Source organism: Otolemur garnettii, unplaced genomic scaffold (genome assembly GCF_000181295.1).
Source record: "Otolemur garnettii isolate 467f Iridium unplaced genomic scaffold, OtoGar3 scaffold00029, whole genome shotgun sequence".
NCBI classification, from domain to species: domain Eukaryota; kingdom Metazoa; phylum Chordata; class Mammalia; order Primates; family Galagidae; genus Otolemur; species Otolemur garnettii.
Genome location: NW_003852424.1, coordinates 3,476,315 through 3,493,359, shown reverse-complemented (window position 1 = coordinate 3,493,359; position 17,045 = coordinate 3,476,315). Strand labels below are relative to the sequence as shown.

Sequence of the window (17,045 nt, the reverse complement as noted above, 5' to 3'; positions counted from 1 at the left end):
GCCGGGTGTTGTGGTGGGCACCTGTGGTCCCAGCTACTTGGGAGGCTGAGGCAGATGACTCGCTTGAGTCCAGGAGAGGTTGCTGTGAGCTGAGATGTCACGGCACTCTACCCAGGGGGATAGCTTGAAGCTCCTGTCTCCAAAAAAAAAAAAAAGAATGTCACAAAAATGCTTAAAGATCACTAATTAAATTATTTTCAAAATAAGTTCCAAACACAGTAAGTGTATTCTTTTTTTTACTCTTTCTTTTTGATCAACGTAAGTATGCTATGGAAGTTTAACTACAGGTTCAAATGTTCTGTGAGATAGAAAAGGTTGAAAAACACTGGGCTAGATGGCCATCTCTGAACCATGACACCCAGGCCACCTGCATGCAGACAGCTGAGCTGAAGATCCAAGATCCATCCACAGGGAACCAATCCACAGGCTGGCTGGGCCCATTAGAATGAAAGGAGACCAGCACTATAATACATCACAACCCTTTAAGGCAGGTATGGCTACAGGCCAGGTGGGCATCAGAGCAAACTAAAGTCCAAGTTATGAGGAAGCAGGAAAAATGGGTGAGTAAAGGAAGCTGATTTGCAAAGACAAGACCAGAGCAGCTGTGAGTGCCCGTCCCACCAGAAGGGGCCCGGTAGCAGCCCTGAACGTCCCCTCTCCCATTCATGCCTTCCTTTCTTGCAAGTCCAGGAGGAGACTTCCTTTTCCTTGTAGTGCCAATCCCCTGCTCTGTGGGTAAAATAACACTGTGCTCTCGCCACTCCATTTTGCGCTGCTTACGTTTCTACTAAAGTCCAGAAGATGACCTGGGTGCCCCCACCTAATGAGAGAACAATGCAGGAGGTGCCTATAGCCTGGGAGTCTAAGGAAGGTGGAGAATAAGATGTCCCCAGTGACAGGCAGTCCTGAGGCTGACTCTGTGATATCACTGACATCTCACGGTCCCACGCCCATGTGGGTTGCACGTCACCTGATTTAATATTTTTTAAGGGCTGCTCTTAAATTTATGACTATCATTTGTGTTGGGCTTTCATGAACCTGAAATGCAAAGTTGTTCTTTTTATATGTTTATACAAAAAACAAAATGCCTATTACCCCTGCCTTCAATTGGCTCTGACCCTTCACTTCCCAAGCCATTACTTCTTCCCTCCCATGCTCATAGTTTTGTGGGCTGGTGATTTTAGAATGAACAGTAAAGTGAAATCTCATTAATTCTGATGATCTAGGGAGAATTTCAGCATGAAATAGTGAAATGACAAGTGTATTTTAACAGAAAGGCAATTATAGAACCATCAAACAAAGGGAGAACCTCAAACCAACTATTAGCAAAATATTTCTCCAAAAAGAGGTCTACTTGCCTAGGTACAGAGGCTCACACTTGTAATCCTAGCACTCTGAGCAAGGGCGAGACCCCATCTCTACTAAAAATAGAAAAAGTAGCAGGGTGTAGTGGCATACGCCTATAGTCTCAGCTACTCATGAGGCTGAAGCAAGGGGACACCTAAGCCCAGGAGTTTAAGGTTACTGTGAGCTATGATGCTGGCTCTGTCTCAAAATTCAAAACAAAAAAGAGAGAGAGGTCTACCTGAAAATATTCGTTCTATACAAAGGTACCTACTGGCTTAAAAAATGAACAAATCACTCAGCAATAACAAGCCACAAACCACTGATACACACATTGACTTGGATGAATCTCACAGGCATTACAACTGAGTGACAGAAGTCAGTCTCAAAAGGCTAACCACTGTAAGAGTCCATTTATATAATATTCTAAAAAAGGCAAAACCATAGTGATGAAACAAACCAGTGACTGCCAGGGATAAGGTGTAGGGTTTTGGGGGGTGGGAGGGAGTAGAGTGATGAAGCTATTTTTGTTTTAATTATAGTTGTAGTTATACGAACCTATACATGAGTTAAAATTCACAGAACTTTCTAGCACCCCAAGAGTCAGTTTCACTCTATGATAATTTTTTTAAGCAAGATTTAAAGTCACTGGACACATACAGGAATGTGCCGAGATGCTTAGAAACAATGGATATTTTTCAGTAGTTAATATCTGGTCCTTGTGATCCTGTTTATGCAATGTATTTGTACATTTTGTTTTCCTCACAGGATGGAATTATAAACTTCAGCCTAGCCCAAGTTAAATTAACAGATATTCTGAATCATGTGGATCTAAATTTATGAAAAGAAGTTGTCCTTTCATAAGAAAAGTGGAGAAGCATGTCATGTACTGTGGCCATCCTAAACACCAACTATTACATAACACTGTGACAGGCACCAAAACCAGAGCCAAGACTCCAGAATCATTAACTGTTCTGAACCTCTGGATTATAAACCCCATACAGTCAATTAAACCACATGAATTCACCTGTGAATGCTCATAAATTATATATGCGAAAGAATGAAGTATTATAAAATATATGTAATCACCATCTAAATTAGTTTTATTTACTTTTCTTGCATGACACTAATAACAAGCATTTTTGTAAGTTTATCAAAATAAATTCCTCTCTCAACTTATAGAAACAGATGGGAAGGCTAGGGATGAGATTCTATGATCTACACCTGATCAGAATCTCTTTTAGGTAATGGTGGTAGAATTAAGTGGACATGCAGACCCCCATATATAATAATGATTTTAAAATAAATTAGAAAAAGGTTTAAGGACACTGCAAGGCATCCAAAAGCAGATAGAAAGTAGAGGAAAATTTAATTTCAGAAAGTTGCAACTGGAATAGGTAAAATACTTGAGTTTGCAGTTTACCAGCTGCAGGGTGTCATTCTACCCCTCAAGGCCACAGGAAACATGGGTGTGAAAAACCACAGCCTTACCAGCTAAATGTGTCAGATACAGAATTCAGCACTGGGAAAGAAGCAGAAATTTAAAGAGGAAAGTCCTGGCAGCATGCGAATGACAGAACGGGGAGACACAAATTCAGAGCAGAATTTAGTTTCCTAAATCCCCGGCTTATAGCCAATCTACATGAGTGAAGGAGACTCCAAGGGGACCCTGCAAAAAAGAAATCAGAGACCAGAGAGATATCCACTCTGAGAGATGGTAATACACAGGATCAGATCTGTAGATTTAACACTTTCCTTAATCAAAGATATTCCTCGATTTGGGCCATTCTAGTGGTAAAAAGCAAAAGGTTTAAGGGGTCAGAGTACAGAGATCAAAACTGGCAGAAGCAAGGAAAGCATAGGGAGTGGGTAAGCTACATCCATGCCCAAACCTCTGACCACCAATTCTGCAGACACAGGACCATCTGCAGTTTTGAATACAGGCAAGTTAAATGCCTACAAGAGCAAAAGTCCAAAAATCCTCAGAAAACACAAATTCAAACAATATTCAACAGCCATACATTTGCAGCACATAGTTTTTGATCAAAAATCACTAAACAAGTGAACAAACAGGAAGGTATGACCCATACTCAGAAAAGAAAAGGGGATAGATATAACTGACTTTAAATAGGCCCAGATATTATAATAGCAAATAAGAACTTCAGTCTTTTCAAACGTGCTCAAAGAATTAAAGAAAAATATGTGCTCAATGAATAAACAGATAGAGAATCTCAACAAAGAAATGAAAACCATACACACAATAGAAATTCTACAGTCAGGCCAGGTATGGCAGCTCACACCTGTAATCCTAGCCCTCTGGGAGAGCAAGACAGGTGGATTGCTTAAGCTGGAGAGTAAAAGAGACAGAGAGAGAGAGGGAGAGGGTCAGTGAGACCTATCTCTACTAAAAATAGAAAAATTAGCCAGGTCTTGTGGCAAGCACCTATTGTCCCAGCTACAAGAAAGGGTAAGGTAAGAAGATCTCTTGAGCCTAAGCATTTCAGGTGCGCTATGACACCACTCTACCCAGGGCAACAGAGTGAAACTCAGTCAAAAAGAAAAAAGAAATTCTATAGCCAAAAAGTACAATAAAATATATTTCCAGTGAGTTCACCAACACATTATAGGCTCAGAGCCCATACCCAAGTGGTTAAGGCATTGGCCACGTGCACCTGGGCTGGGCTGGTGGGTTCAAACCCATCCAGGGGCTGCTAAACAACAATGACAACAATAACAACAACAACAACAAAAAAACAGCTGGGCATTGCGGTGGGTGCCTGTAGTCCCAGCTACTGGAAGGCTGAGCCAAGAGAATCACTTAAGCCCAAGAGCTTGGGATTGCTGTGAGCTGTGACGCCATAGCACCTACCAAGGGCGACATAGTGAGACTCACAAAAAACACACACATATGCAGTGCCTGTGGTTCAGTGGGTAAGGCACCAGCCCCATATACCAAGGGTACCAGGTTCAAATCTGGCCCCTGCCAAACTGCAACAAAAAATAGCCAGGTGTTGTGGTGGGCACCTATAGTCCCAGCTACTCAGAAGGCTGAGGCAAGAGAATCCTCTAAGCCCAGGAGTTGGAGGTTGCTGGGAGCTGTGATGCCATGGCACTCTACCGAGGGCAATAAAGTCAGACTCCATCTCTTAAAAAAAAAGTAAAATAAAAATTTTTTTAAAACACATTATAAATGATAGGTGAACCAGAAAGAAGATCAAGAGAGATGACCTAACCAAAGGAGAGAGAAAAACGTTTAAAAAAAATAAAATTTCAGAAACCTGTAAGATAATACAAAGCACTCAACAGAAACAAAACTAGAATCCCAGAAAAAAAAGCGAGCAAGCGCCATAAAAAAAATTTTTAAAAAATAGTGTCCAAAACCTTTCCAAATTTGGTAGGAAACGATAATTTATAGATTCAAGAAGCTTAACAAATCCCCCAAAGGATAAACAAAAACAAAAACCACTCCTTCCCTGCTATGGTTTAAATGTATACCTCTTCCAAAATTCATGTTGAAAACTGAAAAATTACACCAGCTACCCAGGAGGCTAAAGCAATATTATCATTTGAGCTCAGATATTAGAAGCCAGCCTGACAACAGAGCAAGATCATGTCCCTTTTACTTTTTTTCTTTTTTTGACAGATTCTCACTATGTCGCCCTAGGTAGAGTGCCATAGCCTCACAGCTCACAGCAACCTCAAACTCTTAGGCTTAAGTGATTCTCTTGCCTCAGCCTCCCACGTAGGTGGGACTGCAGGTGCCCACCACACTGCCCAGCTATTTTTTTGTTGTAGTTGTTATTATTATTATTTGGCAAGCCCAGACTGGATTTGAACCTGCCAGCTCTGATGTATGTGGCTGGCACCCTAGCCGCTGAGCTATAAGCACCGAGCCCCCTTTTTTTTTTTTTTTTTTTGAGACAGAGTCTCAGTCTGTTGCCCAGGCTAGAGTGTCATGGCATCATAATTCACATCAATGTCAAACTCCTGGGCTCAAACCATCCTCCTGCCTCAGCCTCCTGAGTAGCTGGGACTACAGGTGCCTGCTACAGTGCCTGGCTAAATTTTCTATATTTAGTAGTGACAGGGTCTCACTCTTGCTCAGGCTCATCTCAAACTCCTGAGCTCAAGCAATCCAGCCGACTCGGCCTCCCAGAGTACAGGGATTACAGGTGTGACTGGCCTTACATCATGTCTCTTAAAAAAGGAAAAATTAAAGAAAGCAAATTTTTAAAAGGGACCAATCCCTTCAGTAAAATGGTACTAGTTCCACATTTATGCTGGTCACTGACCCTACAGTCACAATCTTTTAACCTAATACCATTATTGCAGGCCACCCCCCCCACCCCCACCCCCGTCTTCTGAGGTAATGTCTATAAAGCTTGGCACCCAGGGGGCTTTCGCTCCACATGTCAGCTATTAGCAGTGGTATTTTTCCTGACAGCTAATTGGTAACATTAAAAGAAAATAATGAAAAAGTGTTGTGTTTGCAAAGTCAGTTTACACCCTTCACTGCAACAAGTTTTTAAAGGGGGACACATGGCCTGGGAATCAAAAGGACATGCTTTTCACCCTGTTTGTCAGTGAGATGAGAAGTACAGTGAACATGAAACCCACACCTGCGGTTTATTTAAACCAGAGCTTAATTAGGGAGCCTTCCTATGCCAGAAGAGTCCCACCATGTAACACCTGCGCTAAGGGGTCCCTCGGAGCCCGGCCCACATCAAGAGAGCCTTCCTTCCCCCCAGTCTGCGGGGGGTGCTGGTGTGTCCCTCACCTTTCATTTTGGTTGTATAAAATCCAACAGCTGCTCCGTGTCTCCACAGAATCTTAGCTTGCTCCTTCACAGAGTGAGGCAGGAAAAACATGTCATCATCATCCAAACTTCTCTCCGATCTTCCAAAAATAATGACATTCAGAACGAAAAGCACAATCCTTTCCCCAAATGACTGAACCTTGGGGGAGGGGGGCGGAGAACAACAATCACGTGAGACCAGAGAGGAAAATCAGACACAATAAATTTTGTGCTTGGATTCAAACCCAGGCGTTGTCTGGGCCAGGTGTGTGCTACGCCATCCTAGGCTACGTTGTGTGCTCAGGAGCCAACATGCGAATCATGGTGCCTCACAGAGGTTTCCCCTCCACTGACCTTGCTCACCAGCGAGGCCTCAAGAATGAGGAATGTTGCCAAAGGAGACTGTGGGTCCCCAGGGCCATGGATGTGGAATGTAAGCCCACGGAGCACAGTCACACACTAACAAAACAGGAAGTTAATGGCTGGAGGGCTGGGACAAACCGTTTCTAGCACATTCTGGCTAGGCAGTCCCGAAATAAACCCTATCTGTCGTTTTGACAACAGCAGAGTACAGGCCCCAGATTTCTGGCCTTTAGAAAAAGGACGAACAACTGAGGGGATCAATCGCTACACCAAAAGCCATTGATTTTCAATGGCTTGTGACAGATTTGGAACCTACACTGGAGTCCCAATCCCAGAGAATTACTAGGACTCAATACCCACCCTGTTCTAAGGCTGGACAGTAGAACCTTCTTTGGCCCATATCAACATCATCATAAGTGAGGAAATTAAATGGTGGTCAGAGTCAGGCCCATGCAGAGTTAAAAACTTTCTCCCTCACAAACCAAAATGACTTCATGCTTTCTACCTGTTAAAGTTCTCTACATTTGTGTAGCCCACAGATGGTAAATATGAGGCAGAAAACCAGGTCTCCCACTCCTGGTCCTCCCAGCAGTCTTAGCTATCTGGCTAAGCCTGAACATGGTCTCAGAACTCTCCTATAGGCAGCCACAAGCAACTGCTAACATGTAGCACAGGAGATGGCCCGGCATGGTGGCTCATGCCTGTAATCCAAACACTCTGGGAAGCTGAAGCAGGTAGATGGCCTGAGCTTAGGAGTTGGAGACCAGCCTGAGCCAGAGCAAGACCTTGTCCCTAAAAACAGCCAGGTGTTGTGGCGGGTGCCTATAGTCCCAGCTACTCCAGAGGCTGAAGCAAGAGAATTGCTTGAGCCCAACAGTTTGAGGTTGCTGTGAGCTGTGATGCTACAGCACTCTACCAAGGGCGACATAGTGAGACTCTGTCTCAAAGTAAAAAAAGTAGCACAGGAGATGAAACCCATCAGCCATTTACAAAGTGACAGTACCGTGCACTATTTCCCATGGGAGTTTACTCCAACCCACTGCCACATGACAGCCTATGTGTGGGTGTGTTGTGCATCCCCTCCAGATCACAATGCCATGAACTGGTCTGTGACTTCTACCAGGGGACTGCCTTTTGCTTCTCAACACCCACCCAGGGAGTCCTGGTTCATAAGTGAGGAAACTGAAGGTCAAAGACTGAGGTAGGTGACTGCATTTACTGATCTCCCTGACTCCTTTCAAAGAGGACTTGAGGCAGCTAGACAAGGGCTCTGTCAGAGGCAAGCTCCAAACAACAGGCCACGGCTGCTGTGTCCAGCCTTTTCTCCATCTTCATTTGGCCGAGGTGAAAATATGGGAAAGAGGAAATCTAATACAAGTATTAATGCTGGGGGTTATATTGAATACTTGACCCATCACAATCATGGCATATGGTTGTGGGTTCTCAGCCTGGATTTGCTGGGAGATCTTCAGCAACTCACAACCTCTTTGAGCCTCAGTCTCCTCCATTGGTTGAGGGAGAATATCACTTAAGTGGCAGGATACCTGCCTGTTTTTCAAAAGATCTGATCACAAAAATAAGTCAGCATGGAGCACCCCAGCAAATGCACAAAGTGTTTAGTGCCCATAAACTTATGCATTGGCCCGAATGTAAAATATTTCCCCTTCATCTGGAGCTAAATCTTAGATGAGAAAAAAGATTTGGGGAAACCATACCAGCTCAGCTCTGAGAAACTGCCACATTTTATATCTCAGACAGTGGCAGCCAAATCAGGTTCCGATGTTAAGAATAACTAGCTGGTCACAAAACCAGACTGGTGTAATGTGGGAGGTTATATTTTTCAACTTATAAAACTAAAACATTCAGAGGAAAGCCAGAAGAGAAAAGCAGGCTGCATCTGGCAGAAGGGAAACATCCAATCAAAAGCTGGCAAGAGAAAAAGGAAAAAAAGAAAATGCACTTAATTTGTCCAATTTCATTACAGAGGAAAAAATGTGTGACATGTGATTCTGACTTAGAAACGTTTCTGAAAACACAAACCTAAAATCCAGTTCTAATCCCTCATTAGGACAACTAATTATGTTAACAGAAAGAGCATTTAAAGTTTTTCTTTTTTTTTCCTTTTTTGGTGGTGGTAATTTGTGAAGAAGAGCTGGCTAAGAAACAAACTAATTAAAAGGAAAAGAAAGGGGCAGTGTCTATGGCTCAGTAAGTAGGGTGCCAGCCCCATATACTAAGGATGGCAGGTTCAAACCCAGCCCCAGCCAAACTGCAACAAAAAATAGCCGGGCATTGTGGCGGGTGCCTGTAGTCCCAGCTATTCAGGAGGCTGAGGCAAGAGAATCACCTAAGCCCAAGAGCTGGAGGTTGCTGTGAGCTGTGATGACACAGCACTGCACCAAGGGCGACAAAGTAAGACTCTGTCTCTTAAAAAAAAAAAAAAAAAGGAAAAGAGAAATGAAGTCTAGACCCAAAATTCTACATACAGAGAGGGGAAATACCTCCATGCATAGCTGGGTTAGGATAGATGTTTACAGAATGGTTCATTAAATGGAAATCAAATCTAAAGTTCTTTCTGTTCACAACACAGACATTTTCAGGAAATGTATAGGGTTTCCTCATCTAAACTTAGAAGACATAATAAATGAAAAGAAGTAGCCACTCTCAGTTTGAAAAATTAAAAGAGCCAATCACCTTCCTGGCCCAATGGTGGCACAGGACCTAGGACAGCAACACAAATCATGCTCACCTTCCAAACCTCTAGCCATCAGTAACTCACTAGAAGAAAACACTTTTTTTTTTTTTGGAGAGTCTCACTATGTCACCCTGGGTAGAGTACTGTGGCATCATAGCTCACACCAACCTCCAACTCTTGGGCTTAAGTGATTTTCTTGCCTCAGCCTCCCAAATAGCTGGGACTACAGGTACCTGCTACAATGCCCGGCTATTTTTTGGAGTTTTCATTGTTGTTTAGCAGGCCAGGGCCGGGCTTGACCCCACCAGCCTCGGTGCTTATGGCTGGCACCCTACTCACTGAGCTATGGGCGCCGAGCCAAGAAAACACTTTTCAAAATAACATCCACTGAGTCCATTAAATCCATACCTACATAAGACAAACCACAGAATGGGGGAAAAAAATTCCAAATCATCTCTGTGATAAGGGACTTGCATCCAGAATGCTGTATATGAAAAACTCTTATAATAGTGAAAAGTCAAATAACTCAATTAAAAAGTGGGCCAAGGATTGTGAGAGACATTTTCCAAAGAGGGTATACAACTGGCCAATAAGCACATGAAAAGATGCTCAACATGCTTAGCCATCAGAGAAAGGCAAACCAAAATCACAATCAGATACGATTTCGTACCTACCAGGATGGACAACAGCAAAAAATACAGACAATATTAAGTGTTGATGAGGATATGGAGAGACTGAAGCCCTCAGACTCTGCCAGTGAGACTGTAGAATGGTGTATATACCCAAAAGCACCAAAAGTGTAGGTCCCCACAAAAACTGGTACACAAATGCTTATAGAAATATTTTTTCTTTTTTTTTTTTGATTTCTTTTAGAATGGGAGGACTGTCCCAAGGCATAGAAGTATTTTTCATAATAATCAGAAACTGGAAACAACTCAAATGTCCATAAAATAATGGAGAATATAAAAAAAATGTGGCCTGCCCGCACAACGGGCTTTTATTCAGCCAAGAAAAGGAATGAAATTCTAATACATGTTACAAGATGGATGAACCTTGAAAACATTATGCTAAGTGAAAGAGGCTAGTTAAAAAATAAAACCACACATTACATGATTCCATTTACATGAAATGACCAGAATAGGCAATGTCCATAGAGACAGAAAGTAGATCCTTGGTTGCCAAGGGCTGGAAAAAGAAGAGAATAAGTGGTGACTGCTGATAGGTGTGGGGGCTTCTTTTTGGAGTGATGAAATATTATGGAATTCATAGTGGTAATTTCGTGAATATACTAAAGGTTACTGAATTTTGTATTTTAAGAGTGAAGCTCATGGTATATGAATTTTATGTTGATGAAGCTGTTTTGTTTATGGAGAGGGGCAAGCCCAGAACTAAATTTTTTAATTGTACAGCAAGAAAAAAAATAAATTATCAACTTATTCTCTGGACTGAACCTTAAAGAATACTGACGTTTCATTCAGCAGTTATAGGATCCCATGAGGGGACAGAATGACATTCCAGACAACTATGGACAGATCCATGATTTTCAAGACTGCAAAGAGGCACTGCCATCTTTCTTTATGCCTATAGAATTAAGATAAATACACTAACCAAATCAAAATAGACAGAAGTGAGGAATACAGCCCACACCCTCGCCTGGTTACTATGTTCCTCCTCAGCCTCTATCCCACACCCAAAGTTCAGCAGAGAGGACTTTGCCTCTGGGCCCCTGAGGAGCTGCTGGAGTGCCGGCCTTCACATTTGCAATCCCAGGTCTCTACTTTACAGCTGCTCTATAGAGCCACAGCTCTTCAAAGATCACCAGGTCTGGTGTTAGAGATACAGTGTTTTGTACCCAGCTAAATCACTGACTGGCTGTGTGACTCAGCCTCAATGTCTTCATCGGCAAAACAAATACCATGGCAATTCCAAAGTTAGATCATCCCTATAGAGTCTCAGCTAATGCATAGGGTAGTATCTGACACAATTCTCACAGTAATGCCAGCAAACATTGTCTGAACACCCTACACAGGACTGTCTCACCAAACAGAGAGACAGTGCAGATTAAAGTTTTAAAACCTAGACATGAGGAGCCCCTCAGGAAAGTAAAATAGACCTACTCCTATCAGGTATCTGTTGTAGACAGCCTTTTATTACTGTTTTCCCTGCTGGCAGGGTGTTAGGGATAGAATCGTGTCCCTTGCCCCCCAAAAAGATGCTGAAGTCCTAACCCAGTCATGATCCTACTTGGAAATCAGGTCTTTGCAGATGATGAGGCCAAGATGAGGGGATCACCCTAATCTATTATGCCTATCGTTATAAAAAGAGAGGACTTCAACAGAAACAGACAGACAAAGAAAGGGAGTGATATGAAGGTGCAGGGAGAAACCACCTACAAACCAAGGAACCCCCAGGCTGCTAGAAAGCAGGAGAGAGGCCTGGAACAGAGATTCTGTCGTACAGCCCTCAAAAGAAAGCAATTCTGTGGATACTTTTGATTTCCGACTTCCAGCCTCTAGGACTGTGAAACAGTCAATTTCTGTTTCCTAAGCCCCCCAGTTTGTGGTACTTGGTTACCTTGGCCCTAAGAAACAGATATACAAAGGTAAACTGACTTAAATTACTAATATGATACTAAGTACCATGATTTTTCAAACATCTTTTGCAACGTTGGTTTAAAATTCTATCAGCTCACCTTCAGCAGCCCTTCTCTTGCAGGATCAGAGGTTCTCAGTACCTCTTCCGTGAACCACCAGGATTTCTTTACATAAACAGCTACAACTAAGGAAAAGGCAGGAGAAAATGATGAGAACATGGCAAGCAGCCAGCAGAGGGCCAGTCTGAACCTCTGACAAGGTACATAGGAAAGATTATTCATGGGTAACACAGGTGACTTTTTTTTTTTTTTTTTTTTTTGCAATTTGTGGCCAAGGCTGGGTTTGAACCCGCCACCTCTGGCATTATGGGGCCGGTGACCCACTCCTTTGAGCCACAGGCACCGCCCCAGGTGCCATTTTTAGAGCTGACCCAGGACAAAGAGAAACTACTCTCACCAGAAGGGGACTTTGATAGGGGTCATTGGTGGCCTCTCATTGACTCCAAAAAGGATATACTCAATCTTGCTAGGCAAAACAGGATACGCACCACTACAGACAAATTCAACAGGAAAAAATCACCTTCTTTTCAAGTTCCAGATATTTATCAAATTCCCACCATGTACCATAAGTCAGAACTCACCAAATTTAGTAAAACAACATTATCTAAAACCAAGCTATGAGTGCATTAACCAAGTATTCCACATTAACTCTGTACAGCCAGCCTCTCCTCTCCAGAGACCCACAGCATCTAACCCGCTGTGTCAGTTTCCTATCAGTGAACTGTATCGTCTCTGACAATGGTTCCAAAATTGACAGAGCCAGCTGGGAGAGGAGGCCAATTAAATGCTTGATACCTGCCTCCATTTATTCAGTTTAATTCATTTCCAAAATGGCACCTAGTAGAACTTACAGGAGCTTTATAAAGCCATAAGTATTATTTTCCTGCTTAACAAGGTGAATCAATAAAGAATGTTCAATTTACTAATCCAGTGTATTCCTATAATACAGATGTTCAATTTACTAACACAGTTTCAAACAAAAAACATATTAGGATTTAGTGTTTATGTGGTATGCTGAATGCACCACAGAGCAATCATTAGTTACACACACAAACTGTCACAAAATAGACTGAACTGCTGGGTGTCTTCTCAAAGTCTGTGCAGCACATATAACACAAGACAACAATGGCAAAGCCCAATCAAATTTACTGGTTTAAAATAAACTGCCCACAAAATCAACTCCTGAAAAACAAAAAACAAAATCAGCCTTCTTGAGAGCAGGAGCTTTTATTTTTATTTTTATTTATTTATTTATTTATTTATTTTTTGAGACAGGGTTTCACTATGTCACCCTCGGCAGAATGCCATGGCGTCACAGCTCACAGCAACCTCAAACTCTTGGGCTCAAGCAATTCTCCTGCCTCAGCCTCCCAAGCAGGTGGGACTACAGGTGCCCGCCACAACACCTGGCTATGTTTTGGTTGCAGTTATCGTTGTTTAGCAGGCCTGGGCTGGGCTCGAATCCACAAGCCTCAGCATATTTGTGTGGCCCACGCCCTACTCACTGAGCTACGGGCACCAAGCCAAGAGCAGGAGCTTTTAATCAATAAAGTATAATACTGTTTCCTCCTAGTCCAGAGGAAATAGGAAGGGGAAATGGTGGCAGAGCACTTGCAGAGAGGCTGTCCCCAGCTCAATAAGGACAAATGATGGCTCCTGGAGGACTGACAGATGCCACAGAGCCAGCTGCAAGCCATCACTGCTGAGACCCTGAAGCCAGCAAACCTGAAAAGTTAGAAAATGGAAACCATAATATACATGTTTTTAAGAAGGAAAAATACAACCCTGATTGATATCCTTTGGCCCTTCATCACCCAGGGGCTGAGAAGAGCCTGGACACCCACAGAGGGCTGTGCCGAGAGCAATCAACAGGGTGCTACGAAGAATCAGCCTCACTGAGCCAATTTAATTTCCCTGTCCCCTAGAGTGACAGGTGACATGGACCACCCAGAAGATGTTAGTAATGGATTTCATCCTATGCCAAGGTTTCTTAAACAAGTTAAGACAGTGAAGTCCCCAAGGCTAACTCCCAGTGGCCTGGATTCATCTGAGGCTCAGCGGGACCAGCTGAAGTCAGCGTGACCATGCTGTCCTAGGGATCCAGGGCTGATGATTAAGCCTCCATCCTTGCCCCTGGGGGTTGGGAGCCTGCAGAGAAAGGAAGGGAGAGGCAAACAAGCCACCCCAATTCAGGGCAGGGCGTGATAGGTGCTGGCATCCAGTGTCATGAAGACCCAGAGGAGGGGGGTGACTCTGCTGGGAGGAATTGGGAAAGCATCCCCAGAGAGCTCCGCTGGCTATGGATTGCTCGGTTAGGTTTCAACAGGCACAGATGGTAGGCAAGGCCATTACAAGCAGGGGTCACCTGTGAGCAGAGGGCTCAGTGCCCTGCAAGTCCAGGGCCACGTTGAGGGCACCCCAAGTGCAGGGGTAGCTGGGTGAGGGCTGGACAAGGGGAGACAGGGCTGAAAACGGCATCTCAGCAAGACATTAGGTTCGTTCCCTCACAAGCCTCTCATGGACTTCAGCACCCACAGGGAGCGAGGTGGCATGGGCATTTTAGGCGTGGCCTACATACTGTGCCTGATGTAGGAAAAGGAATTTGGACTTCACAGTCAGACAGCACTCAAATTCTGCTGCCTCCAGTGACTAGCTGCATGGCCTTGACCTAGACTCTCCCCAGCTTTGATTCACCCACCTGTCAAACAAAGACCACAAGATCCTCTTCTCTGGTTATTATGCAGGTGAGGTGACCTCACCAAACTGCTTTTCCTAAGGTATTTGAAACTTTCCAGTATTTGAAGTTTCTAGAAACTTCCTCCACCGGTTTCAAGCATTGCTTAGAGATTACAAAGAAGCATGACAAGGCTTTGTTATTCCCATTGTTGGTGAGGCCGTGGGAAGTGCTGTCAACCCTCTGTCTCTGCCTGGGAGATCCCTTTCCTTCCAACCTGTCTTTCCGCTCTGGTTTTGCACAAAAATGTCCGACCTTCACAGCTTGAGATTTGCTGTCCTGTCTGGTAGATGGATACTTCTCACACATTTCCTCATGTCCATTCCTTTCACCATCAGGGCCAGTAAATTGGCCCAGGTGTTCTTTGATCTCCCTTCCCCCGCAAACACACCGAATTTAGGCACACACGGGACCTCCCAGCAAGATTTTTAAACCTTTCATTTTTCCTGAGATTTCTTATAGGAGTTACATCCTTTTTTTATCTGATTTGTGAAGCCCACAATAAACAAAACACTTGCAGAGAGGCTGTGCGCATTTGAAAAAGTTAGTGTGCTTTTTCCACAGTACAGGTTAGAGAACTGTTTGTCACCTGTCACCTTGGATAAATTGACTATGACAGCCAAGAGTGCTGCCCTGAGAAAGATTTTGTGACCACAGCCAAACTCAGCAAGGAAGTGGCAGTGAGCAAGGCCAATATATGGCATTCTACCCTGGGCAACAGAGAGACTCTGCCAAAAAAAAAAAAAAAGAGAGAGAGAGAGAGAAAAGAAGGAAGGGAGGAGGACAAGAAGGGACACACCAGCGCACTGCGCAGATAAAGGAGAGGCCAGAAAGGAAAGACTTGACAGAGTCCCCGCCTCCATACCCTGTTTTACACTGTGGGATAGAGAATGGTCCTGACATTTATTCAGCAAACACTAAGTGCCAGGCACTGTACTTGGCACAAGGGACCCAGGACAGAATACGTGGGCCACCTGGCCATGACCACACACTGTGACAAAGGCTCTAAGACATAAGCCTCCATAAAAAACCTGCTCAAGGGCTGTTTCGGAGGGAGGATAGTTCCATGACCAGGCCTAAGCCAGAAAGACAGTGGCCAGCCAGGAGCCCAGGCTCTGGCAGCAGCAGCAGTTCCAGAAGCCAGGTCAGGCATCAGGAGCCATAACAAGTCACTAGGAGAGTCCAAGCAAGGAAAAGCCACAATCAGAATCGTGTTTTAGATAGAGAACAATTGGTTATGCCCAGGTGAGAGGAATTAGTTCTTTCAAAATGACAGGAAAGTTATTTAAAAAGAAGGAGTATCATCTATGTGATACCACAGGGCAGGTGCACGCTGTTACACATTTGTCCAGACCTACAGAATGTTCGACACCAAGAGTGAACCCTGATGTCAGTGACAGGCTCTGGGTGACTGACAATGATGTGTCAACTGATCTCCATCAATTGCAACAAACACACCACCCCGCTTTGGGGTGCTGATCCCCAGGGAGGCCATGCACGGGGTAGGAGGCAGGGAGGAGAACATGGGAAATCTTCCTGAGCCTGAAACTATGACATCTAAAATTGCTCTAAAGAAAGAAAGTCTTGAAACAAACATACATTAAAAAAAAAAAAGCCACACTGCCCGAGGATGAAGAATGGATGGGGGCTGTGAGGACAAAGCCTAGAGGTGGGCTCGGCACCTGTAGCTCAAGCAGCTAAGGCACCAGCCACATACACCAGAGCTAGCAGGTTCGAATCCAGCTCAGGCCTGCCAAACAACAATGACAACTACAACAAAAAATTGCCGGGCACTGTGGCAGGCACCTGTAGTCCCAGCTACTTGGGGGGCTGAGACAACAGAATCGCTTAAGCTCAGGAGTTGGAGGTTGCTATGAGCTATAATGCTATGGCACTGTACCCAGCATGACTGCTTGAAGCTCTGTCTCAAAAAAAAAAAAAAAAGCCTAGAAGTGAGGAGGGAGGGCTACGTCAGCCCTGCTGAGGCAAACAGAGAATCCTGGGGGGGTAAGGAACAGCTGCGGTTGGACTAGTCCACAGCAGACGAGAGAGGGGAGTAGAGAGGGAAGCTGACCCTCAAGGATGCAGGTGCCTCAGTCAGGTGGACACAAGGAGGAGGAAGAGGAGTACTGTGAATTTCCACTTCCAAATACCTCTTAGAGACAGCAGACTGAGAGTGGCAGAAGGCAGCTGGGCACACAGCCCAGAGCCAAGGAGAGAGAGGGGGTCCATGTCCTGTGCCACTGCAGGAAACCAAGCAGGGTCCATGCCACTCACACACATCTCCACACACTACCTACAAATTGTCCACACCCTGGCCCCTGGTCTGTGCCTCTTCATCATAGCTGAAGTGGCTTCAAGTGATCTGGCTGCCCCCACCCACCTCCCACTCTATCGCTCCCCCATTACAAATCTAAGAAATATGTACTTCCAAAAAAAAGAGCACACAGTTAAACCAAAA

At 44.2% G+C, this 17,045-nt stretch overlaps 1 protein-coding gene across 1 annotated transcript in view; it reads right to left on the bottom strand.

Annotated features, from left to right (window-relative positions):
- Positions 1 to 17,045, bottom strand: part of FAM169B (family with sequence similarity 169 member B) — a 78,335-nt gene that overhangs the window by 17,414 nt on the left and 43,876 nt on the right. The window contains exons 5-6 of the mRNA XM_023512663.1: positions 11,890 to 11,975; positions 6,122 to 6,299 (exon numbers count right to left, since the gene is read on the bottom strand). Coding sequence (XP_023368431.1) covers positions 6,122 to 6,299; positions 11,890 to 11,975 — 264 coding nt within the window. The remainder of the gene's footprint in view (positions 1 to 6,121; positions 6,300 to 11,889; positions 11,976 to 17,045) is intronic.